The sequence below is a fragment of the Zootermopsis nevadensis genome, unplaced genomic scaffold (assembly GCF_977971745.1).
Source record: "Zootermopsis nevadensis isolate Lab colony 2312 unplaced genomic scaffold, Znev_1.0 Znev_ptg000021l, whole genome shotgun sequence".
NCBI classification, from domain to species: domain Eukaryota; kingdom Metazoa; phylum Arthropoda; class Insecta; order Blattodea; family Termopsidae; genus Zootermopsis; species Zootermopsis nevadensis.
In genome coordinates this window covers 617679-644074 of record NW_028259153.1, presented here as the reverse complement: position 1 = coordinate 644074, position 26396 = coordinate 617679, and the positions used below count along the sequence as shown (strand labels likewise).

Genomic DNA, 26396 nt, shown 5'->3' with positions numbered 1-26396 from the left:
GCAACACTGACGGTGAGGCGCACAGACCGCGTGAACTAGCCGAGCTTACTCATCCTCAGTGCCCCAGCCACGTCTTGAACGACATTGTTTTACCAAAATTTTTCGATTGCCATAAGCAGAACGTAGTGCAATTCTTGCAGGAGCTGGACGATTACTATAGTTTAAAGTCCGTCCCGGAACAATTGAAGTTACCAATCGCGGTAAAGGCGATTAGTGATCCGCGTTCTAAGCAGTGGGTCACCGCAGTATACGAGGTCTCGTCGGATTATGATCACACTTTCGACCCCGGCGGAAGGCAGAGGCCGGAAAATGATCAAAACAACAGCCGAAATCATTCGGAAAACGACAGCAGGATGATGTAGAGAGAGCCAAACATTATCCAATTATGAGGGTAGGAACCCAGGTCCGAAACTGAGTCCGAGGCTAGGAGATGAAAATTTGGGAGTGCGTGACGTGAATCACGCAAGTGAGAAATTCAATGTGGAATTCGTAGGAGACGCCGATAACGTCACTGTATATTACATTAATGAGGGAAATCTTCAAGGTTGTCCTCACGTGAAGATACAGATAGGAAATAGGGAAATAGTTGTTCTGATTGACAGCGGAGCTGAAGTTAGCGTGATGTCTGAAGACCTGCTTAACTTTGACGGAGAGTGGCTTAAAGTTCCTATTTATTCCGGTAGCAAATTGTGTGTTGTCATCCGCATGGCAATCAAAATCAAAACGAATCAGAAAACAAGCTTGGATTGAATTCGGATTAGGGCGGGACCTATTTGAGCTGAACTTCATGACAGCGCCACAGTTGACGACAGATGCAATACTGGGGGCTAATTTTTTGGTTGAGTACCAGGTAATAATGGATTTTACTAATAGGAGTTTTTCAACGAAGAAAGGAGCTATTGTAACCAGACACAATTTCTTTTTCAATGCGACGGCAGGGGGAGGACGAGAAAGTAGGTCGGTATCGAACCCGGATAGCTTAGCAGATTTTCCGCAGCCGCTGCAAACGTTAGATCAAGACCGATCTCGACTAGGCTTGAATGTTGTAGGCACTGACCTGCGAGATCCTGATATTCCTGAGAGCCGAGGCATACAAAGGCGACGTTGTAGTGGAGTTTTTGATAAATCGTATGATGCACAGGGGGAGGTAAACCCTTTGTTGCTTGGAGTTCGTCGTGAAGACGTGAATGTTGAAGATAGTGGGGCGCGGTTCCCCGGCACTTTAAATATTAGTAGAGTTTACGAGAATCCTGAGGAAGGATCAGATGCTGTAGTCCAGCATTATAATTGTTATAAGACTTCGAAGGATGGCTCGGCGCTTCAGGAATACGACCACAATTCGGATATAGAGCAGGGCGATGCTAGATCTGTTTCAGTCCAAGAACTGCGCGCAAAGGTGAGAGAAGCTGTAGGTCTGTGTGAGAACGAAAGGGAGAGGTTGTTTAGGATGCTCCTAAAGTACAAGAATTCTTTTTCTACACGGCCGGGAAAGTGTTCACTGATGAAGTATCGTTTCGACGTCACGAGCCCGGAACCAATAGCGGGGAGTAGTAGACCCATTCCGTTTTCAGTAAGAGCGGAAGTACGAGCTCAGATAAATCAAATGTTACAGGATGGGATCATAGAATTGTCGAATTCCGCTTATATAAATCCTTTGACCATAGTGTTGCGTGAGGGAAAGTCCCCGCGAATTTGCATTGACGCCAGGCGCGTGAATAAGTGGATGGTACCCGACCGGACGAAAGTACAGCCTATTGCAGAGTTGTTGCAACGATTCCACGGGTCACGCTATATCAGCTCTATCGATCTTTCTTCAGCATTCTTGCAAGTGGAGTTAGAGCCGGAGTCTCGTAAATACACGGCGTTCCAGTTCGAATCCCAGGTCTTCCACTTCTGCAGAACTCCCTACGGGTTCAAGAACTCGCTCGCTGCGTTTGTTCGCGCTTTGAATTTAGCACTCGGCTCAGGGACCTGTACCTACGCCCTCTGTTACGTTGATGATATAACTGTCCATTCTCCAACAATCGGATCTCATATCGAGCACCTCAACACTGTGATTGGTAGACTGACCGCAGCCGGTTTTACTATAAACGCGGGGAAGTGCAATTTCTGTAGGACAGAAATCTCCTTTCTCGGCCACGTGATTAGTAACGGCGGAGTTTCTCCTGATCGTCGGCGAATAGAAGCTATCTTAAGCTATCCAGCACCTAGAAATCAGAAGCAGTTGCGCCAGTTCTTAGGTGTCTGCAACTACCATCACAGGTTTATAATAAATTATGCAAGTTATGTGGCGCCGTTGCTCCATCTCTTGAGAAAGGGAAACAGATGGAAATGGTCGGGAGACCTACAGAAGGCGTTTGAAGTCCTTCGAGCTAAATTCGCGCACAGCATACAGTTAGTACACCCAGACGAGACTTTGCCGTATTCGATAAACATGGACGCGAGCATTAAGGCCATTGGTGCAGTGTTGATGCAGACCAACAGGCAGGGGGAGACGCACATTGTTTCCACGGCATCGCGCGTGTTGAGCCCGACCGAGCAACGCTTTTCGGTGGCGGAACAGGAGCTATTGGCAATAGTCTACGCACTGGAAAAATTCAGAATCTACATATATGGTCACGAGGTCCACCTGAATACCGACAACAAGGCGTTGACGTTCTTAGGCAAATGTGCTTTAACCTCTAGCAGGAAAGCAACTGCAAGAATATGATTTGCACATTAGTGGGGCGGAAAACTTCCTCGCGGACACGATTAGCAGAAACCCCGCTGGCCTGAGTGAAGGCGAGATAAAGGAGTTGTCAAAACCACGTGGCGTGATGATAGCCGCCATAGACTTTTGCATCGACGCATCTGTTGGTCGGAAGCTTAGGGACCCTAAGATACAGCAGACAGTAGAGAAGATGAAACAGCTACCCGAGCGGTCAGAAGGGAGGTATCTGATTCGACAAAATGTGCTGTACAGTAAAGACAGTGAGAACTACCCTTATTGGAGACCGGTCTTACCAACCGAACTAGAAACCCAAGTGATAAGTTTCGTGCATATGTCCTTGGGGTATTCGGGAACAGAAAAGTGTATGGCCCAAATTGCCAACACTTTCCATGTAAGAAGTTTAGGCAGGAAGGTCCGGAGGCTGATATCCCGCTGCGATGTCTGTCAGAGGGTTAAACACCCTAACCGCAGCTACGCAACTGAGTGTCGGAGCCATCTACCGGCTGCGCCCGGTGACCTCTGTGCGACCGATTTGTTCGGGCCGTTACCAGTGGGTAGGGGTGGTGTTCGATATATCTTGGTCATTTTAGATGTGTTTTCAAAATTTGTAAAATTGTATCCATTGCGTGCGGCTACCACGAGAGCCTGTTTAAACAAAGTCACAGGGCATTATGTAACTCAAGTGATTCAGCCTAAGTGCATATTGAGTGACAATGGAACCCAATTTTCAAGCCCGACTTGGCGCAAGAAATTGGCAGAGCTGGGCATTGATGTCAAATTTTCCCCCGTGCGGCACCCGCAGGCTAATCCTAGCGAGCGCTGTATGAAGGAAATAGGGAAGTTCTGTAGAATCTACTGTCATCAGAACCATAAAAAATGGCCGGAGCTTCTGGTTAAGATCGAGGAAGTGCTAAATGGCTCAGTATCAGACTCGACTGGTTACAGCCCTGTGGAACTGATGTACGATGAGCCGAGACCGGACTTGTTCAAGAAATTCATAACAAAGGAGGCCGACCAAATGCCGCCAACGGAGAGCCACCAGGAGAAAGCTTTGAAGGCTTACATAAAGATGAAGGAGAAAGCCACCAAAAGAAACAGAAGACGAAAAGTGGGCAGGACACAGTGGAACCCACAGGTCGGAGACCTTGTGCTTGTAAAACGCCAGACTGTTTCAGATACAGTTGCTGGGATAACTGGCAAATTCATGAGACCTTACCAGGGGCCCGTAAAGATTTCAAAGGTGATACCTCCAGCGATGTATGAGATTTCATAAATGAACGGAAAGGTGCGGGGAGTTTTTAACAAGAATGCTCTTAAGCCTTACCAGTAGGAGGAGTGAATTGGTTAAGAGGGGTCAGGGAAGGAAGCAAGAATCTTATCAAATTACACCGTAATTTGTTGCAAAATTAAAGGTGACATACGTTGTTGTAAGAGAAACCATAAACGGGAGCTATGCTTACGAATGACAATTGAAGACGGTGACGAGCTTAAGGTGATGGTACTCTTTCAGTTGAGTTATGTTGTTGTTTTTTTTGTTTGTTTTTTTGGCAAGGTAGATAGTCGCCGTCGCGCGATACCATTTTCGCTGTCCCTGTTATGAGTGGCTTGTCTAGTTCAAGCGGCAAATCTTTGTAAATCACGGTCACATAGCATAGTACGTAAGTTGTAGATATAGTGCGAATGGTTTTATCAATGAATGAGTCTGCACGAATTCGATGATGTAATTGCCGAGGGTCTAGCATAAGACAGGGAAGCAAGGTGAATGTTGGAGGAGGTCAATCAGGTAGATAAACCCATTTTGTGACGTGTGAGGGTGAGCCGACCCTACGAAAAAGTGACAATGAGTGGAACTGGACTGAGAGACGAATAAGTGATCGTTATCATTTGACGAAGATCATACAAAATGTGAGTGCTCGTGTGCAGCAGTAGGAGTGGTTACCATGCCAATATCCTGAACAACCCGCGAGGTGAAATTAGTGAACCTAACAAAGGACCCAAACATGGAGAGGTCGATTGAAGGTGACCATGTTGGTGGTTGTCATAATATATCATGCGTATTCTTAGATGTTGTATACCTATAGTTAGTTTAAGTACATCTTGACGCCAACCTTCTAGAATAACTATGGATGGTATGTAGATTTAAAAGTGTATCAGAATTATGTCCATTATGTTTTTGTTTTAGTATCCATATTAGTGTTTAGCTATTTTGTGTTAAATGTACTCTGTGTCATTTATGTCAGGTCTGAGTTGCATGAATGTGGCAGCCTAGTCTGTCAAGCTGACCGCCGCCCGGAACGTGGCGAAAGGTGGCAGTGAACAGATGATCGTGTGGAGTGTTATTTTTGTTACGGTAGGAGGAGGATGGGAGTTGTATGATGTTATATGATAAAATGATGTAATAGACTGTCACGGGCAGTTGAGATGAGGCTGGCTGTTTCTATGTCGAAAGCGCAACTCATCTCAAGGGGGAGTGTTGTGCCAGTCCAGGTCCGTGGTTCAATTCCCGAACGGACTGAAACTTGAGATGAGGGGTAAACCAGACTTTGGCATATTAATCTGGTTTATATGAACGAAGGAGGTGTGATTAGATGATACTTGGTACACCTCACTTCATCAAAATTTGAGTGATTTTATTAAGTTTTGGCTTTGTCCAATGTATCACATTGGGAAAGAGAGTGGCGCCATCCTGGCGTGTGAAAGTCTCTTCCCCCAACATTCGGTTTAGTGACCGTTGGTTTGGGGCGCCCTAGTAGGTGTGAAGTGACGATTGCCAGATGACCGCTGCTCCACTACGACTCGGACCAATGAAATTTGAATGTGGCTGTTCGGCACGTTTCCGACGTCATAAGTGACTTTTTGGAGGACGAATCGGATTGTCATATTCAATTCAAAATTCAAAAACTGTTACGTTACGGGGATATAAAAAGCGAGGTTGCGTTGGGGCTCGCTCTCTAAAAGTTCGGTTCTTAAAGGCAAGCAGACAGTTTCGCATCGAATTACAAGTACAAATACAACAGCCGAATCATCGCGCTGCCCAACAATCAGCATAACTAATCGAAAGGAAATAAAAGGTGAAACGTCTCCAAGGTGACTTCGGTGTGGTCTGCAGTTTGTCATCCCCACAGATTTCACGTCCTTGGCGCACGGCCGCTCCAACTACCACAGTCCCCGTATAATCCCTGAGGGTCGGAAAATCTTGCTCGCCGACAAACCTTACCCCAATTATTATCCCTTATATCCTTCCGCTTTATATCAAGCTGTAACCGCGAGCAAACCGGGCACGCTACTGGGTTTGATCCCGGGGCAACCAGAGTGAAAAGAAAAACAGTCAGCGGAAGGGCGGTTGCAGTTAATTCGGTGATGAACCTTCGGGTTCCCTAAGCCATCTGGTTGGTTGGGTCCACTATTTGGGAAGCCTGAAGTAAAGAGCCCTCTGGGGAGACCTAGACGTAGATGGGAGGATAATCTCAGGCGGGATCTATGGGAGATAGGAGTTGAAGGAGACTGGATTTTGCTGGTCCAGGACAGGGTCCGGTGGAGGGCTTTGGTTAATTCGGTGATGAACCTTCGGGTTCCCTAAGCCATCTGGTTGGTTGGGTCCACTATTTGGGAAGCCTGAAGTAAAGAGCCCTCTGGGGAGACCTAGACGTAGATGGGAGGATAATCTCAGGCGGGATCTATGGGAGATAGGAGTTGAAGGAGACTGGATTTTGTTGGCCCAGGACAGGGTCCGGTGGAGGGCTTTGGTTAATTCGGTGATGAACCTTCGGGTTCCCTAAGCCATATGGTTGGTTGGGTCCACTATTTGGGAAGCCTGAAGTGAAGAGACCGCTGGGGAGACCTAGACGTAGATGGGAGGAAAATCTCAGGCGGGATCTATGGGAGATAGGAGTTGAAGGAGACTGGATTTTGTTGGCCCAGGACAGGATCCGGTGGAGGGCTTTGGTTAATTCGGTGATGAACCTTCGGGTTCCGTAAGCCAGCCAGTTAGTCAGTCAGTTAGTTACTTATGTGAATACACTGCACAGTTCACACTTCCAGTATTGTATACTAGAAAGTTAAATCAAGTTAAAACTTTGATAAACTGAAACGTCTTAGTAATTGTAGCCTTCATAAAACATAACATGCGTTAGGATAACACATAAGTATATACAAAGTTAACCAAAATGTTTAACGCTACTAATTTCAAGACTTATCAGCTGCATTGTTTTATGCCAGTTCAATACTCGCAGCCAAAGATCCGTCTTAATGTTATCCTTCCGTATTTAAGGTCTTCGGTGTGGCTGCTCTCCTGAAAGTAATTTCGCAAATTTCTCATGCATTTGTGTGGAGACTTTTTATAGCCTGCTAACAGAATTCAAAATGCCTCTGGGAATGAACAGATTAAACAAGAATTATAATGCTGCAGCGAAGTTTCCAGCCTTGACCGATTTCACTGCATCAATAATTCCGGGTGGTCTCTATAAATAAAGTTCTTGTCATGCTATAAATTATGTTGATCACTTAGTATCTTCTTCATCGTTACGTCAAAATATTATTCTGAGAAATTTATTTTCAAATTTCGGGTAGGCCCCGCTTTACGACGCTTCATTTTAGGCTGTTTCACATTAACGCCGTTTTAAAATAATTTAAAAAATTAAACAAAAAAACATATAAAAAGAAAATTTAAAAACCGAAGCGTAAACGCAGTACAGAAAGTTGGCACCTAGGCGGCGCTAGTGTCTTCGCCAATTGCTTTCTCCTCGATTTACGTCGCTCCAGCTAAAGACTCTGAGGAGGTGGAACGTAACCCCGGCGTAAATCGGGGCCTACCTGCACTTATAATCTGTAATTTATCTTATTCCTTCAATATAAGAATTAACAATTTTAAACTAAAGAAAATGGCTTGCAATTTATGGTATCTAAGGTCCATCTTGTTTACTTGATTTCCCACCAGTTCAGAATTTGTCTGAGACACAACTGAGCTCAGTGTCTCGGTACAGTCATGGTCATAAGTGACACGAGGAGAGAGAGGGCGAGGCAATGCCCATGGAATGCCGCAACAGAAGACACTTTGTATTTCGTTTCGTTGATCCAATCAACGTAAGAAGCGACTTCAGTGTAGACGCCGGGATTCCCCGGCATTGCGCAACCGACTCCCCAGGACACGATGCCCACAAGGGAGCCATCACATTGCAGGGGTCCTCCAGAATCACCCTCAAAAACAGAGAAAAAAAAAGTTGTATTAAAAATACTCTCTACCCACGTAATTTGTCAGTCTGCTCTCATGCAGGTAAAATACCTGTTTCCTCGATTATCATCAGAGGACAAAACAGTTTGTTTTTACACGAATTAACACACGGGTGGATTTAAGGGATTAAAACTGTGTTATTTGCGTAGGAGCAGGAAGTCAGGCGACGTGGAAATTTGTAAATCGTTCAATAACTGCACAGCAGTGCTTAGTTACTCCCCTGTGGCGTGGGGGGGGGGTTGTGTGTCCCGATAATCCCGAGAGGGCCTCCCAAGTCGGACAGGTCGAGGGTAGGGACCAGACTAATAGAAATACCCTGGTCCTCCAGGTTAGGGGTTGGATCGTAGGGCCGACACCCCTACATTTGTAAAAATTACATAAGTTGAGAAGCCTCAGAGGAGGCTAGGACTCGATTTTGGGCTGTTACGCCATATTAGTAGTAGTAGTGCTTAGTTATAGCCACGGTGGTCTAGCGGTTAGAACGCTGGCCTTGTAATCCTGGGGTCTCGGGTTCGATTCCCGGTGGTGCCCGAATTTATAACTTGTGTTGGGCAAGACCGTGGTCTAGGCAACACGGAGTTTTCCTCCGTGGCATCCCAACAATTACTCCATTCACACACAGAAGAAGGCAATGGCAAACCACTTCTGGATCATCTGCCAAGAACGTATATGAACAGGTCCCAGTCCGAGAAAAGGATGGAAGGATCCTGTTCATATGGACCTGTCGTCACACAGAACACTAAATAAATAATAGTGCTTAGTTAGACGAATAATTAATCATAGTAAGTGCCATTTCATAAATGGCTCTAATCGGTTGATGATGTAACCTTGAAAGGAGTAATTTGTGTGCGGGTATTAAGGTAGATCGTAACTTTTAAGTAATTTCAAAAATTATATTGGCCTGTACTTACTCCTATTAACAGCTGAGTCAGATTCCTCACTTGCCAGAAAGCAGATTACATAAATCTTTCTTTCAAAATGTATATTCCTTATAAATCTTGTCGTGTTCTGACTTGTTAAATTTGAGTTTCGAGACCGTCATGAATTTTTTGGTGACCACAATTCAGAAGGTCAAGTACGCATAACCCAACATAACGTAACCTAACCTAACCCAACCTAACCTAACCTAACTTAACCTATCCTAACCTAACCTAACCTAACCCAACCTAACCTAACCTAACCAGCTTCGTCCACGGCGATGCTGTTGGCTTACCTGACACGAGTCCTTCCCCCCCTCCCGACACCCCGCGCAGATCATTCCGTCCCGGACGTCGTACTCGTTCTTGTCGTCACTGCAATTCTCCGCTGATATGATAGGAACTTCCACAAACTGGAGATTTTGCGGTAGATCAGATGGGCCCTTTGATTGGACAGATACGATGAAAAAGTCAGGTTAGCGTTAAATTTTAACTTTACTGTTGAAAGTGCATTGGTATTTTGGCTACCGTTCGTAAACTATTTATAAGCGCTGACTCACAGCTTAGACGAACGTCTAGACAAAGAGTATCTGTAACTGATTCGAAATGTTACACCTTTCAAGGAAATTTATGCCCGAGATATAACCTCCACAATGAGTTCTTAATAGTCTTAATGAACGGAAAGACTTACAAACGTACGTACATTCTGTACAATTTTAGGTCGGGGTCGTTTCCCAGGGCATTGTGGGTAATAACAAATGTTTCTCTCTTAATTTTATAGTAGAAATGAGGTTACTAATACCACTGCACGCACAACACAATTTATCATATTTTGTTGCTGAATAACTCTGGAATTAACAGCAGGCTTCATCCAACGTAATTAAGCGTAATTTCGACTTTGATATTGCTGATTGCAAGTGTTTCGAATTTGTTGGTAAGGACATCGGTTAATCCTTCCTCGAGGTCTCTCGGGTGGCCTTATTCGACCCCACGAAACTGTTCTTCGTTCCATGCCCACAGGAAAAGGTCAGGAGCCCCGAGGTCACTTACGAAAGCCAAGAACCCTTGAAGAAATTTAGAAAAAAATACCACGTTCTTACCAGCGTCGGCGAACGTGTCAGTTCGATCGAGGAAATCTGCTGACGAGGTCGCAGAATATTTGGACATCTGATGCCTTGCACATGAAAGCTTGCTGAATAATCTACCATAAGCAGTTTGAAAAAATGAAGTCATTACTAGAGAGAGCCGATTAATTAGCTACTTACTGAGTCTGCAATTCCCCATCCCGTAACGTTGCAAGCAGTTCCTTCCTGAACCGTAGCGTTCGCTAGCCTGATGGCCATAATGAATTCGCTGTCCAGAGGAAAGTGTTCGGTAACCTATTTAAAAGGAAACAAGAAATACAACCAAATTCATTCTGCTTCATAGGGAGGAATTTTACGTTTCACTTTATTGAAAGTGTTCAATAACTGACTTTTGGAACAAAAATAACAGATCAAAATGATATTCCTGAGGAAGTTAGGAGGAGACTGAATTCCGGAAATGCCTGCTACTTCTCAGTTCAAAATATTTTGTCATCCCGTCTGATTTCTAAGAACCTGAAGATTAAAGTATACAAAACAATAATCTTGCCTGTTGTTTTGTATGGGTTCGAAACATGGTCTCTCACTCAGAGGGAGGAACACAGATTGCTGGTGTTTGAGAATCGGGTGTTGAGGAGGATATTTGGGCCTAGGAGAGAAGACGATGGGGCCTGGAGAAAACTGCATAATGACGAGCTTAAACATCTGTACTCCTCCCCCAATATTGTCAGGGTGATTAAGTCGAGAAGAATGAGATGGGCGGGACATGTAGCGCGCATGGATGGGGCAAGAGATGTGCACCTGAAGGAAAGAGACTGCTGGAGAGACCTAGACGTAGATGGGAGGATAATCTCAGGCGGGATCTATGGGAGATAGGAGTTGAAGGAGACTGGATTTTGTTGGCCCAGGACAGGGACCGGTGGAGGGCTTTGGTTAGTTCGGTGATGAACCTTCGGGTTCCGTAAGCCATCTGATTGGTTGGGTCCACTATTTGGGAAGCCTGAGGGGAAGAGGCCTCTGGGGAGACCTAGACGTAGATGGGAGGATAATCTCAGGCGGGATCTATGGGAGAGAGGAGTTGACGGAGACTGGATTTTGTTAGCCCAGGACAGGGTCCGGTGGAGGGCTTTGGTTAATTCGGTGATGAACCTTTGTGTTCCGTAAGCCATCTGGTTGGTTGGGTCCACTATTTGGGAAGCCTGAGGGGAAGAGACCTCTGAGGAGACCTAGACGTAGATGGGAGGATAATCTCAGGCGGGATCTATGGGAGATAGGAGTTGAAGGAGACTGGATTTTGTTGGCCCAGGACAGGGTCCGGTGGAGGGCTTTGGTTAATTCGGTGATGAACCTTCGGGTTTGGTAAGCCATCGAGTTAGTTACTTAGGTTAATAACTGACAACACAGAATGCCCAGAACAGAGAACCTACTCGGAATTGAATTCCACTTCCGAGGTCAGGGCTATAACCCATCTTCTGGCAAGAATCTCCTCACCAAAAATCAGTCATTTTCTTCTGCAACATTAAACCGTCCAATTTCCGATCGTCCACACATCTTTTGATCGATCAAGTCCCAAGTTTAGAGTGAACGACTTGTTAAAGAGGCCACTTTCGACATCGAGTATTAAAGGAGACAGCAATGTTCGAGTTGAAGCTTAAATGTAGGGAATATGACAATTTGAATTGATTCAGCGGGTTCACGAAACAGAGCAGTGAACACAATAATGATGAGAAACTTCGCGTTTGAGAGGGAATTTCTTGACAAACGAAACGTACAAGAGCTCCCCCAAGACGACTGTAATGTGCGGTATCACCAGTGCGATGTAATTTCATAATGTTTTTGAAGTGTAGTTCAGAGACTTGCTCTGAACAGCGCAAAGCCATTTTAGAATTTGTCTTGTCTGTGATTACATACAATGACGTACCCTCAACAGAGCGATGTCGTTTTCCAGTGTGTTATAGTCGTAATTCTCGTGCATGAAGATGGCAGATACGGACCGACGAACGCTGGTGCACCTGGACCGATCGAGCATCACATCGCCGGCAATCACCCGAATGTCACCGGGGCCTTTACTACGAGGGAACAGAGAACAAGGACGTCGATGATGTCGACAGGCGAATTTCTATAATACATCAGTAGTTTCGTATTAAGCCTGAACAGCTGAAAGCGTTGATAATTAAGCCATGAATACGTAAAAATATAATAACATATGGCGAAGAACACCCGGTATGTTCAATACAAGAGCGGATTTAACAGAAACGCAGGCCAAATAAATTAATTCATAATAAAGACTGAGTAAAACCACGGAATCCGTTGTGATACGCTAGAAGTTTCTCAGCCATTCTAAATAATACACGCTTTTATGGAACCCTGAAGTTGAACAATCTCAAAACGTTCAATACATTCCACACAAAGTCCGAATCATGAGCCAGATGAATCCAATCATATTTTGGCGTCTACGCCTAGGTCTTCCAAGTGGTCTCTTTCTTTCAGGAATTCTGACCAAAACGTTTTGTATAAATTCGTCGTAAACCGAATGGAGTACTTCAGCGCCCTGACCTTTTCCCGTAAGTGTGGAAGACAAAAGTTTCGAATCCGCGTAATACGAAACAAATATAAAATGACGCAGATTAATAAGGTTAGATCAAGCGTTTGGCTGCAGGAACCGAGAACTCGTTCACGATAACCTAACCTCTCGGACGGGGACTTCAACTGGGGTTACTCCCGTGTGCCGAACGTCCGAACGCTCTACCGCGAAGTTCGGTGACGGCGAATCTGAATCCACACCGAACAGGCCAACATTCAAGGGATATTCAAAAGCGGTGTGTCCATTTTGAAGAGGGGGCACGTAGTTTTTGACATGAGTCAAAATGTGAAGGCCCTAACAAGACTAGAACGTTCTTGCACGACATAATAAAGTCTCTTACGCCACGTGTCTGTGGGTGTTAATTAACGCGCTTAAGGTTTATTCAGAAGCCGGCGTAACCGCTGGCAGTGGCTCACCCGTCCACGCAGTGGGCCGCGGTAAGGACGTGCTGTTCGTCTATGACGGAACCACCACAGAAGTGTCTCAGCTGCCAGCCGCTATGTTGAATTGAAACCTGCAATCAGCGTTAAAATTAGAAGGTATTTTTTATTTTTCTCGTGTCTTATTTTTCCCTCCGCTGTAATATAAAACCAATAAAATTACATATTACGTCATTTTCAAGGTTTATTCTGAATTCGACCCCCAATCGCCTCAGACTGACTTTTGTTACGCACGCGAATGAGCTAATTGATTGGTAATTAAAAGTGACGACGTTATCAGCGCCAACTATGGCAAAACAAAAGCTACAAGAAATACGACTTCAGTTGTTTTACGTGAGTGTGCAAAATGGTCTAACGCCTTATAGGACATTTACAATTAACAAAATGTAAATCACAGGAGAATGAGTAAAGTACAAAATGGAACCATTTATAATTTATAACCTTAAGCCGGTGTTGTTCGGGCGACGAAATCGACCAAGAGGAATTAGAAGGGTTGGACATGTAACACGCGGGAAAATTACGAGAAATACGCGCGCGATTGTAGTCATAAAACGCGAAGGGGAAACTTAGGCTTCGATGTGCCTGTAGGCCTAATATTCAGACGTATTTTAACAGCAGTGATCGCGGTTGAGGTCTACATTAAAACATTTAACTTCTGGGTACAAATTATTAAATTTGGTTATTTATTAAATCGTATATTATCTTGACCCCCCCCCCCCTTCAAACTATCGATATCCTGCAGTTACGGGATCAAAAGTCTCGTCAGAACATCAGAAATTTGTCATTAGAAAAATCTGCTTTGTAAATCGCCCTTATCTTGAAAACAAAAAAATCTATCTTTGTGTTGTGAGTCTACGCATGCGTGTAGGGAGGTTTTGCCTTCAAACATTGGCCCTACTCGGGCTACATTCTACCAAATTCCTCTCACTTCATCACCTGCAATCATCTGGCGATACATAACTTGAACCGGTCTTTAGCAAAACCACATTCGTTCAGTTTTTAAGAGAATTCATCTGTTGTTACCATGGCAGTCGCCGTGGGTAAATATATCGATTTCAAACAAGGCAAACTTTAATTTGAGTCTTTACTGAACAGTAGCAGACGTATGTACCGTCGGGTTCTGTAAAACGACATGAGTCCTGGACTCGTGTTGTTTTTGCCAGGTCTCAATTTTCGTTTTGGAAACAAAGAAATCCCTCAAACCAACAGCGATTTTAATAGACAAAAAACACTCGACTACGTGAGCCATGTAATGTACTTGTAAAAACACAAGGAAATAACTTTAGCTTATAACTCTAGATACAAAAATGCTGACTAACAATAACTATGTAAAAATAGACGTTTCCCAAATATTCTTGTGCAAAATGAAGTATTTTTGCTAGTTTGTTTTTGATTTTTCTTGTTTTTTGATTTTGTTTAATACTATGTCTTATTCTACTAAATAAACCCTGCTATAAATTTATGAAACGTCGCATACGATCCAAAATACCTCAAAAACCGCTTATATAAGAAAGAAATCTAAATTGTTTCATTAGAATGAAATTTCATTTTCGTGAGATTCATATTAAACTTAAATTCTTGTTTTATCTGCCCGTCACTTTCAGACTCTTATTTATTTACCCACTTTCTTGTACATGTTTCAACCCAGTGTGGTCATCGTCAGGTTGGAATACGTGTCTGAAATTACTGCGCTGAGATTATCATTTTCTACCATTCTCATGATGTCAAAAATAATGAAAAAAAATTTAGGTTCAAAAAGGTTTTTAAAGTAGTTTAAACTGCTTAAAATTTAAAATTAATGTCAATTCGGGTGTATTTTTGTAATCTGTGAGAACAAAGTTGCAAATTACTAGATGTTATACGTTTATATGTCTATCTGTTTAGTAGTTGAGGAGAGTTCTTTTCTGTTTGATCAGCAGCGAGAGAAGATAATGTGATATTATCTATAGGGATATATTTTAAGATTTTATGCATCGCTTCTAGTACAAGGTTTTTATTTATTTAGTGTTCTGTCTGAGGACAGGTCCATATGAACAGGATCCTTCCATCCTTTTCTCGGACTGGGACCTGTTCATATACGTTCTTGGCAGATGATCCAGAAGTGGTTTGCCATTGCCTTCTTCTGTGTGTGTGAATGGAGTAATTGTTGGGATGCCACGGAGGAAAACTCCATGTTGCCTAGACCACGGCCTTGCCCAACACAAGTTATAAATTCGGGCACCGCCGGGAATCGAACCCGAGACCCCAGGATTACAAGGCCAGCGTTCTAACCGCTGGACCACCGTGGCGATTCTTTTACGTATAGGAAGATTAGAAAAACAAAAACAAAGAATAACACAACAGACTTTAACGTTAAAAATATTGGCCCAACTGCAGTGGACAAAGAAAATTAAAATATTAGCTGTGGAGTCAGAAATTGGCCAGTTTTGAGAGTAATTTGACAATTATTCTACTGAATAAAAACCTTTTTATGAATGAGCATGCATCAGTGGTTTTTAAAGCCTATAACTTGACAGAAGATTTGGTTTCCTTTCAAGATATCTGATCCGCATTACTTACTGATAAGGCGGCTTGGAATAATTCACCTGGTAGGGGAAATCTCCTTGACTGGCCTTGGATCCGCCGATAATCCTGATCTTCGTCGTGTCACAAATGTCGCCTGTGCCATTGCCAGTTTCGTTAAATGGCGACACCGAAGACCCAATCTCCAATACAGTGACGTTATCAAAATTTGGCAACGTCGTTCCGAGTCCTTTAACACCTTGACAGGAGTAACAGATAATTAAACTCTCAAGAGATACACATATCACAAGTTAATCACTCCATCGATTCCTCCTTCCAAGCTGATAATCTTTCAGCCAGAGAATCATTGCTGTGTCTGTATGAACCTGTCAGTAGCCCCAAATGTGTCCGGAATAAAACCAGTAGCACCCTATCAAACTACGTCTAAGCTGCATTTTAATATCATCCTTACTAGTTTTTTTAAAAAATTCTTTCGTATTTGAAAAACTTGAAAGTTATATTATTCCATTTTTTATTTTATTCTGAAATTGAAGGGCGTGTAAAATTATTAGATATGTCGGATGGTTCGAAATATAAAGGTTTTAATATTTATACTTTTTTAAATGATAGATTGTTGAGAAAAATCTAGTCTTAGAATTTATGTTTTTAATATTAGTATATTATAATGCTGATGCTTGAAATAATGGTAATATTTTAAAAATACCATATAAAAGATTTTTTTAAAAAAAATAATTTTTAATAATTTATACTTTTTATTTTTTTAAATAAAATTAAAAATATCTTAATAAACCATTAATTTATCCAACTAACCTAATTATTCCATTTACCATTTCTAAGGTAAGGTATTCAGTCGCCGAAATTAAACTTGCTTGTCATTAAAATTTACGATGTTCTTCGCTAGAAACATTTTTGTCCAAAATTTTATTTCTTGGGTTTAAATGTTATCCCCGGCATTCTTTCTGAAACAGTCTTAGTCCAATGATCACGACTGCTCAAACAACAAATAAAATTATATTATTTTGCGTATTTTGGTTTTATAATCTTCGCAAGGTATAACAAAACAAATCAACTTACGTAAACTTAAACAAAATCAGCTCTCGTATAGAAATCGAAATATAACCAAGGGTTTGTAGGTAGTTCGTGGATTACGGTTTCTTTGTTATTTGTTGTTAGTGACATCTTCATTTTCATTGAAGATATTGGACGTAGAAATAACCTTCGTGTTTTCAAAAACGTAACAGACCGAAGGAAAAACTTCTTCCCTCAATGGGAGGAAGTATCAGTGCCTTCAGATATGGAGGTCAGCTGTCAATGGCTTGAAGAATAAGTTTCGGACAGCCGACAAGGTGTGGTCCTCTACCTTTAGGAGTTGAGTGCCAACAGGTCCACAAAGGAACCAGCGTGTTATGAAATGCTACACACGTACGAACGTACATATGAACGTGTATAATTCAAGAAAGTCCCTGTGCTTTTATACGAATATATTTCTCACAGAGAATTAACTGTTAGAAAATGACGCAACTAGTTGAAAGAATGTAATGACACAAAGTCAGTGTCACGTGACATAAGCCATGTGTTTGCTTAGGGACTTTTTAACCACTGTGTATAATAAATGTAGATATGATAAGAGGCTTTTCTTATATTGAGAAATTAAAATTTATTATAAAATTACATTAAAAAATAAATTAGACTATTTTTCTTATAAATACGTTTGCAAAGTCCATTTAAACTTCATGGCTAATTATAAATGCATGCAAGTTATAGTCAAAGGTTTTCGAGACTTCTTAAGGCAGACTAGGGATAGAGGTCAAAATAAACGAATCAGTGATTCTAGCTTAAGTTTAACCCACGAAATGCCTGAACGCACTTTGCGACGTGTGACTTAACGACTTCTGTCTCAAACTTACTCACCAATGGCCGTACGCAGTACCACCAACGCTACAGTGAAGTGCATGATGATAGTTGGCAACATGTTTGCCCTGACTCACACCGGTGCCTGTCCTAAGATAAACTGGCATCGCGCTCTATCAGTGAAATGAATGTTGGACACTGAGCAAAAGATTATTCACAATCTGCAAGGCACACGTATCACAGAGAGAGATATACTTCCAGCCAGCTGTTGAAGTCAGTCGTCATAAAAAATGCTTCCATCGATCCACTGCCCTTTTTCAGGAGTAAGTTTGTAGGATTTGGGGTTTTCACGTCTGTGAGTCTGAAGATGGCTGTCTTCTGGGTTGTTAGGCCGTGTAGTCTGGCAGAAATTTATCGACGTTTCAGAGGTCCTTGCTCGCCCTGATGATGGAGGCATCAGGGACATCCGTAACGTCGGTAAACTACCCAGAAGTAAGTATGTTCCTGTTAAAAACTGTAGTACGAAAGCAGTCTCCTTTATCGGCCTATCTCGTTAATTGAATAAAATTTTTGGATATTATCCATCGTCTAGTAAATATAAAACGTAAAACGACGTTTCGGAGATAGGGATTAGCTCTATCTAGTGGGCCCAACTGTGTAGGAACCTGAAGACGGAGATAGAGTCCCATCTCCGAAACGTCGTTTTACGTTTTATATTTACTAGACGATGGATAATATCCAAGTAAATTTTTATTCAATTGACTCTTCACCATCGTCAAGAAGTTTTAGACTATCTCGTTCGTTTTTTTCGAAATTCCATGAGAGCTACTTAGAATTCACTGATTAGTGTGTGTAAGTCATCACGTAAGCCAGACTTTCCTCCCGAAACGCCGATAATCGCTTACGAGATAATACTTACTGTGGTCCGGAAGACCACAGTCACATTTTCGTCGTCATCTCGTACCGAAAGTCGTGGTGGGACATGGTCAATTCTGATTCATATTCAGGGTGTACCAGGTTCAAATACTGGCCCGGAGACAGGGAATTTTGAATCAGACCTCAAGTAAGGTCACGACCGCTTCCTTACAGATCCTTTCCAATATTTACAATCATCCTCTCGTTCTACGTGATGTGTAACTTCGCCTATACCATCGTTAAGGAAACTTCTTTAATCTCATATCTTCAGGCCTTCGCTATCTCTTAACTGAAGCGAATATAAATTTATCAGCTTTATTCAAGTTATAACACATGTATAAATTTCAAAGAGATTGCTTTCAAAATGATTTTATTTTCTTACGTGTTCTCGCTGTAGCCACTGACTGGGGCTCGTCCGTGCGTCTTCCGCGATTACGTAGGGACGAGGCAGCCAGCATGAACCGGGGTCACAGTTGGAAAACAACGCCATTCTTACTTGGTAGGGATGACGGACAAATATACTCTTTTTAGCTTCAAAATGTTGCAGAAGAGGATGAAGGTCCTTCTATGATACGAGATATTAATACGAATCCGAGTTCATTCGATAAAACGCGGATACTCACGAAAACCATCCTTAAGTTACATCTTAGTACAGGCATACCTCGGAGATATTGCGGGCTCGGTTCCAGACCACCGCAATAAAGCGAGTCACACGAACATTTTGGTTTCTCAGTGCATATAAAAGTTATGTTTACTCTATACTGTAGTCTATTAAGTCTAAAAACAACGCGAGAATTACCGAAATGTGACGCAGAGATACGAAATGAGCACGTGGTGTTGGAAAAATGGCGCCGATAGACTTGCTCGACGCAGGGTTGCCAACAAACCTTGTAAAAAACGCAATATCTGCGAAGCGCAATAAAACGAGGTATGCCTGTACTCTCTTCCCATCTAGCCCTCGGTCTTTCAACGGGGCTTTTCCAAATATATTTCGCCACAGAATTAACTCTCCGCGATCTCCTACAGTTCGCTATCGTAACAAACAAAGTCTTGTGTACACATTTCGACCACAGTTCTTGAAGCTGTAGTAACTTCACACATCGTTCACAGATGGCAGGCCATTTTAGTATCGTCTATCCTCTCTTTAAATCGATATATCTCGAAGTAATAATATTACACTTCCTACATTTTATAGCCTACAACATCAAACCGGCGATACATATTTTCATAAAAATCCTTCGATTGGCTGTCGGGTTTAAAAATTCGTACGCAGAGACTGAGAACACGAAAAATGCGTTGTTACATTCAGCAACGATAAGAGAAGATTAAATGAAGAAGTGTTTGAATTAAATTGGAATTTTCTCTAATTACTGTTCCGTTAAAGTACTTTAAGTTCATAAAGAGTAACATGAGTTACGTCATATTAATTATTATTAATCTGTACTTATTTTCTTCCCATCTTGCTCAAGAAACGTAATTATTAAATTATAAAAAATTATTTTTAGCGACCTTGAGAATAGGTAAATCCATCGACTTAAGAGTCAGGCTTCAGACAATTGGGCGTCATAATCCAGAAGACAAATAATCCAGGCGTGTAGAACTGGATGAGTCTGCAGTTCTCGGAACTCTCATTTCAAAGATTCGGTTTCAGCCGCCAAGTTTTGACTGAACCGAAAATTAAATTTTTACATATATATATATATATATATATATATATATATATATATATATATAAACGAAAACAAAAGAAAATTTCAAACTGCATATTAAACTCTCTTAAAATGTAGTTATTAACGTTTCACCGCTTCGGACCGGCGATACGGAATGCTCTCTGGTTCGAGTCTCGGGGGGGAGAAGAAATTTTCTCGTGAGCTTTCGACCAGTCCAGCATCGTGAGGAAATTGGGGAGCTACAATCCGGTCAGGAAAAGCTAGCAATGGCTGGGGGTTCGTCGTGGTGACCACACGTCATCCTGTATCTGGTTGGATGATCGTCCACCTCTGCTTAGGCATGTGAACGTGAGGCCAGCAGTCAAGCTAGTCGGCTTTGGCTCTCAGAGGGCAGTTAAGCCACGGATTATCATCAACTATTGCCGCTTTATCTCTGTCTGCTTACTGCGTAAAAAAAATGTCCGATCGCAAGACTGCTGTTTCTAGACCTTCCTTCACGTTACGTGTTACTTCAGCATAACAAGCATTTTACCTTTAAGTTCGTGTCTTAATTGAAAAAAAAAATCATATTCGTCTGAAAAAATAATCTTGCACCGTAAAAATCTCTCAAATTTGTTTTTGGTTCCTGAATATTTAGGGTTGAACATCCTTTCGTCCTAGCACCAAATCTGGTTGAACATCAGAAAGTCTCTGGACGGGTGCATAACAATATTCACATTTCAAATTAATTCTATTTGGCTTTGTGCGTTTTTCCTTAACCACGTGTAACAAAAAAAAAAACTATGAAATAATTTTCTCGTTCTGAAATTTGTGACTCGGCACGTATTCCTTGTTTACACGAATTAAAAATACGCCTCTTCATTAAGTGTAATTGTTTAACATCAGAGTAGTTCATAAAATGACGACTACCCGAGCGAACATCATAAAAATATTCCAATTCAATCTTTAATTTTACTTCGTTGCATCGACAGACACGTAACCAATTACAGACGCAACACAAAAGCAAATACAGTCAAAATTATTCAATGCAATCAAAATAAGAGTCTGTAATTTGCATAATTATGCTAAACAAGACACTAACATAAACAAAACAAAATGGTTAATAAATATATCAATGCCTTTACAAAATATGCTTGGCGATGATACACGTCTAGCAGATGGACATTTTATACCACAGAAACCGAAATAAAATGAAAATTTTTAAAGTATCGAAGGCCAGAAGTTTAAACTAGGGCAGGGCGACATTTAAAATCGTTGTTCAAATTACCAAGAAAATACGTACTTAATGACGGCTCGTATGAAAATTGAGATAGTCGAAAGCAGTCCCAAGGCTACATATATATTGTAAATGGGGGCTGGAAACTGCATCTGGTGGTCGCTCAGTGTATAAAACCATACTTGAGTTTAGATGTCACGTAACTAAAGTAGAATGTAATATACGAGGTGCGATCGGAAAGTTTCAAGACTGCGCCTATAAAAACCCGTACACTTATCTCAGGTATTAAATTCATCCATCACCCTCGAAGTAGTTCCCCTGGGAGTAAACACAACGATCCCAGCGCCGCTGCCAAGCCTGGAAGCATCCCTGGAAATCTTTCTTTGTCAGCCTGTCAAGCACCATCTGCGATTTTGCCTGAATCTCTTCTATCGTCTCAAATCTCCTTCCCTTTAGCTGAATTTTCATCTTTGGGAAGAGGAAGAAGTCACACGGAGCTTAGAAAGGAAGTTGGGGTCGGTTCTTGCAAGATCTTTGAGCTCCTGACAAACGAGAAGTCAAGTCGATTCTGCTTCTGGTCCTCAGACAGGAGCCTTGGCGTCGCATGTGGAGTTCTTCCTTTAGAATCAGCTGACAGGTCCCATAGCCTATCCCAACAATGTCGCACAAGTCGTTGATGGTACGACGTCGATCTTCGTAACATTTTCGGGCGTTGTGCTCGAAGATGGTCGTCCAGAACGCTCGTCATCATCGACAGAGGTTCGGCCATTTTTAAAACGTGAATGCCACACAAAAGTTTGCGGACTCCCCAAATGCTTGCTTTAGCATTTCATAGGTTTCCGTAGCCGTTTTGGCGAGTCTTTGCCAAAATTTGATGCACACGCCATTCCGAAATCGCAGGAGGGTCGGTGTAATGCACTACCAAAACGCCCGTAACTAAGAAACAAATGCTAATTCGATGATGCCGGCTGGCACACTGATTCACTATGAATGTAGGCCGCACTCCCTAGCGGCAGAAGCTCGTACTACATCCGGTTCGCCCTCTATTGACACAGTTAGTCTTGAAACTTTCCGATCGCACCTCGTAGGTATTAGGTGACGCTGACCACTCACCCCATCTAGTGCCAAAATCAAGAATGATTAGAAGCAATACCGCACTCCCCCCCCCCCCCAAGCGCCTACATGGCGTCTATCGGCACAGTTTTACTTTGATTTTAGACTATCAGTAGATGAACAGGAATGATAATTTTCAGTCGACGTGTCGTTGGAAACAAATGTTGAGTGAAGAACGCCTTAAAATATTCTTACTACGAATACGAGGTTTACGAAGTTTAGAATCAAAAGCAAAACAAAAATCCCGTTTTCACACCGAAAGTAATAACTAACTGTGCTTTTATTAACTTTGAGTCTCATGAGGTTAATTACGCACGAACAAACAGATGGAGTAAGCATTCTGAATTGAAGCAAAATAAGGTAATTAGAAAACCGAGCAAGTAATTAAAGTAAGCACTGAATAGCAAAGACTCCGATAAGATCCTTGTGGGACACCAAAAATAACTTCAAAAGGCTACGTCAGATCACCAGTTTAACGAAAATGGTTAAGTGGATGTGGAACCAATTTATATGTAGCAAGCAGGTCATCCATAACCAGTTAAGTTTTTGGAGAACGAAGCCACGCGGAATGAGGCCAGGATTAAAATAAGTGACGCCAGCTTAATATTTAAAACAAACTAAAACGATGCGGGCAAGGGTTCAATTTAAACTTATAAGAAATTAAATTCACTGGAAAAATTTATGATAGCAAGACAATTTTAGCTCGTTTTAAGAAGAGATACAAAGATACAGCAACACGCATAAGGAAACCTCGCAAATTCTCGGTTATCATCGAAACACGTGACCTACTTATCTCTTTCAGAAACCTTCTTAGCGTGTTTGAGAACGATTGGCAGCTGAACTGTTGCAAGTTCGTACCTAATTCTTGAGCATTGTTTGCGAAATTCTTTTCTTGAGCGTGAATCTGTTTTGTATGGGTGCGAAACATGGTCTCTCACTCAGAGGGAGGAACACAGATTGCAGGAGAGAAGACAATGGGGCATGGAGAAAACTGCATAATGACGAGCTTAAGAATCTGTACTCCTCCCCCAATATTGTCAGGGTGATTAAGTCAAGAAGAATGAGATGGGCGGGACATGTAGCGCGCATGGATGGGACAAGAGGTGTGGAAGCCTGAGGGGAAGAGACCTCTGGGGAGACCTAGACGTAGATGGGAGGATAATCTCAGGCGGGATCTATGGGAGATAGGAGTTGAAGGAGACTGGATTTTGTTGGCCCAGGACAGGGTCCGGTGGAGGGCTTTGGTTAGTTCGGTGATGAACCTTCGGGTTCCGTAAGTCATCTAGTTGGTTGGGTCCACTATTGGGGAAGCCTGAGGGGAAGAGACCTCTGGGGAGACCTAGACGTAGATGGGAGGACAATCTCAGGCGGGATCTATGGGAGATAGGAGTTGAAGGAGACTGGATTTTGTTGGCCCAGGACAGGGACCGGTGGAGGGCTTTGGTTAATTCGGTGATGAACCTTCGGGTTCCGTAAGCCATCTAGTTGGTTGGGTCCACTATTTGGGAAGCCTGAGGGGAAGAGACCACTGGGAAGACCTAGACGTAGATGGGAGGATAATCTCAGGCGGGATCTATGGGAGATAGGAGTTGAAGGAGACTGGATTTTGTTAGCCCAGGACAGGGTCCGGTGGAGGGCTTTGGTTAATTCGGTGATGAACCTTCGGGTTCGGTAAGCCATCTAGTTAGTTAGTTAGTTAGTTAGAATCTGTACAGATGTTAAATTCAGTGCTTGCGAATATATTGAACAAAATTCTATGAAATTTTTCTGTCATACTAGAGCGCATTCTCTAATCTGATATTTTACTTCCTTACTTCGCTGTTCTTGGTCAGTCAACTTTCTACGTCCAACCCCACCCTTGCAAATGTTCGTCTGCTTTTTATCCCTTCTGTTCTTGTTAAATAAGTTTTTCTACGTTTATCAATGTAAGTCTTACTTAGCTTTCCTTCTTTTAAATTAATTATTCGGTTTTTGTCCGTCTAATCACAATTATATTTAAAATTTACAAATAAGATAATTAAAATATCATTTTATGTTCCACATCGAATAATCGATTTACATTTGGAACATTTTTACAACATGTTTCGGTTTCATCGAACCATCTTCAGGTGTAAAATTATATCAAAAAACTTAAAACTCAATTACAATTTCTGTTGTGTAGCTTTTTGGTGATGTTCATATCCAGATTAATTCCTTCTTTTGTTAATAATTTCCCTTCTGTTTTTTTAATTATTAGATAGGTCTGATGTTTAAGTTTTTACGTCGCTATTCAAAGACCAAATATTCTTGGTCAGTCAACTTTCTACGATATATTATTCGATGAAGACGTATTGTTGATTTTAAAATACTATGAGAAATAACGGAAGGGAATTTTTGAAGGCAATATACCAACACAACAAAAGAGAGTAAACAATTGACGTAACATTTTTTATTCCATGATTTTTTCGAATAATAAGAGTGTTACACTTTTACATTTATCGATAAAATTTTCTAGATTTTGTAATGTGATTATCGTCAAAGGTAAGCCATTCATCGTTATAACGTCGCCATGCCTTAAAATGTCCGTCGTTTACCGTTAATGTCCACAAATTCGACCGCACTTTGCAAATTTCCAATGTTTTCCATACACTAATTGGTTGTTTTGTCTCATTCTCATTATTTCAAATGTGCGTACTCCATTTAGAGTCAATCTATTTATTTCCAAAATCATGTACTTTTGACAATATCTGTCGTTCCACGTACGTAGTGTCGTTCACATCTATTTTGGTTTGATACTCCAATAAGTCTCTGAAGTTTGTAGCGTTCGTTTGTGGTAAGTTCATTACCAATATTTGATTTCTATAACGTTCTTGAAGTTGATGAACATTTCTACATGTTTTTGTATTCACCGTCTGATAGTCAAACATGTTTTGCATTTCAATTGGTAATTCCTCGAAAATGTTTGTAGATCGTTTCGGACACACTTTGAAAACCTCTTCTCAAATGTTCTTTAAGTTTTTGTCGTATTGAAATGACATTATGTGAGTTTTGAGGATGACTGTATCCGTTTGCAATCTCGGAGATCAATTGTGCACAATTGCTGTCGCCGTCGTTGTTGATAACGTCATTTTCTGACGACAACGAGGAATCGCAAATTTTTATTGTAAGATAAAGAAGATAAAACAATTCATTATTTCATTATTACCGTCACCCATATCTGATTGAAACCCGACATAAAGTTTTTATGAATTCAGAATGTCCGCGTATTCGTGATGTTTCAGTTTCGTTGTCAACGAACCACTTCGGGTTTTCAGTTCAGAGAAGGAAACGAAGTTATTTTTAGACGCTGCTGTGATCCATAAAATAACAGCGAAATTTTAATGAGGAATTAACAATTGAACATGTGGATTTTTGCAGGTGGAAACGTTATTTAAAGAACTGTTAAACAACGGATTATAACAAGATGTTTAAGTATTTCTCCGAATTGTTACAGTGACGATTCATATACGCTTTGCCAAAAAACCCGAAGTTTTCGCTACATTTATACCACAATTTGATAAAATGTTTGAATAATTAATAAATTCATGAGGTAGAACGAAGACAAACAAAATTCGTAGGACAGGGCCGTTTGTTTAACGGACCATTTAAATTAGTGGGCGTAAAGCAAACACGTGGAGAGGAAATGAACCGATATTAATCTTCGACACAAACGTCACGCCACGTCGACTCCAGGCATCAAAGGGGCGACTGATGCCTCGAACCCACAACCGATTCCTTTCATCAACTGTTCGATTAGGATGAAACCCTGGATTTTTAAAGTCTCCGCGCGCACAGTCCCACTTTCTGCATCAGATAATTTCAGCACGTCTGAAGTTCTCTGGCAATTGTCACTACCACGTCAACATTCAGTGATCTCTTATTATCACGACTGAGCGAAAAATCGACTCCTTTAAACGCAACATTTTAATACAATTATAATGTTTCGCGCAAATTACGACTGTTTAACTTATTTATAAAATCAAACAATTAACTCTGAGAAATAAATTATTTTCCCGGCGGTGCCCGAATTTATAACTTGTGTTGGGCAAGGCCGTGGTCTAGGCAACACGGAGTTTTCCTCCGGGGGCTTCCCCGGTTTCTCCATTCACACACAGAAGAAGGCAATG

General features: G+C 41.8%; 1 protein-coding gene across 3 annotated transcripts in view; it reads right to left on the bottom strand.

Annotated features, from left to right (window-relative positions):
* Positions 1-7219: 7219 nt before the first annotated feature.
* LOC110832515 (trypsin-1) overlaps positions 7220-26396 on the bottom strand; it is a 28811-nt gene continuing 9634 nt past the window's right edge. Inside the window, exons 1-7 of one of the 3 annotated variants that reach the window (XM_087352365.1) lie at positions 17398-17541; positions 15549-15715; positions 12940-13037; positions 11861-12008; positions 10123-10236; positions 9154-9300; positions 7220-7906 (exon numbers count right to left, since the gene is read on the bottom strand). In XM_087352365.1, the coding sequence (XP_087208491.1) occupies positions 7676-7906; positions 9154-9300; positions 10123-10236; positions 11861-12008; positions 12940-13037; positions 15549-15715; positions 17398-17458 (966 nt within the window). In that variant the 5' untranslated portion in view covers positions 17459-17541 and the 3' untranslated portion in view covers positions 7220-7675. Of the gene's footprint in view, positions 7907-9153; positions 9301-10122; positions 10237-11860; positions 12009-12939; positions 13038-15548; positions 15725-17397; positions 17542-26396 lie in introns of those variants that run through there. The other 2 variants (XM_087352364.1, XM_087352366.1) reach the window with 2 other exon arrangements.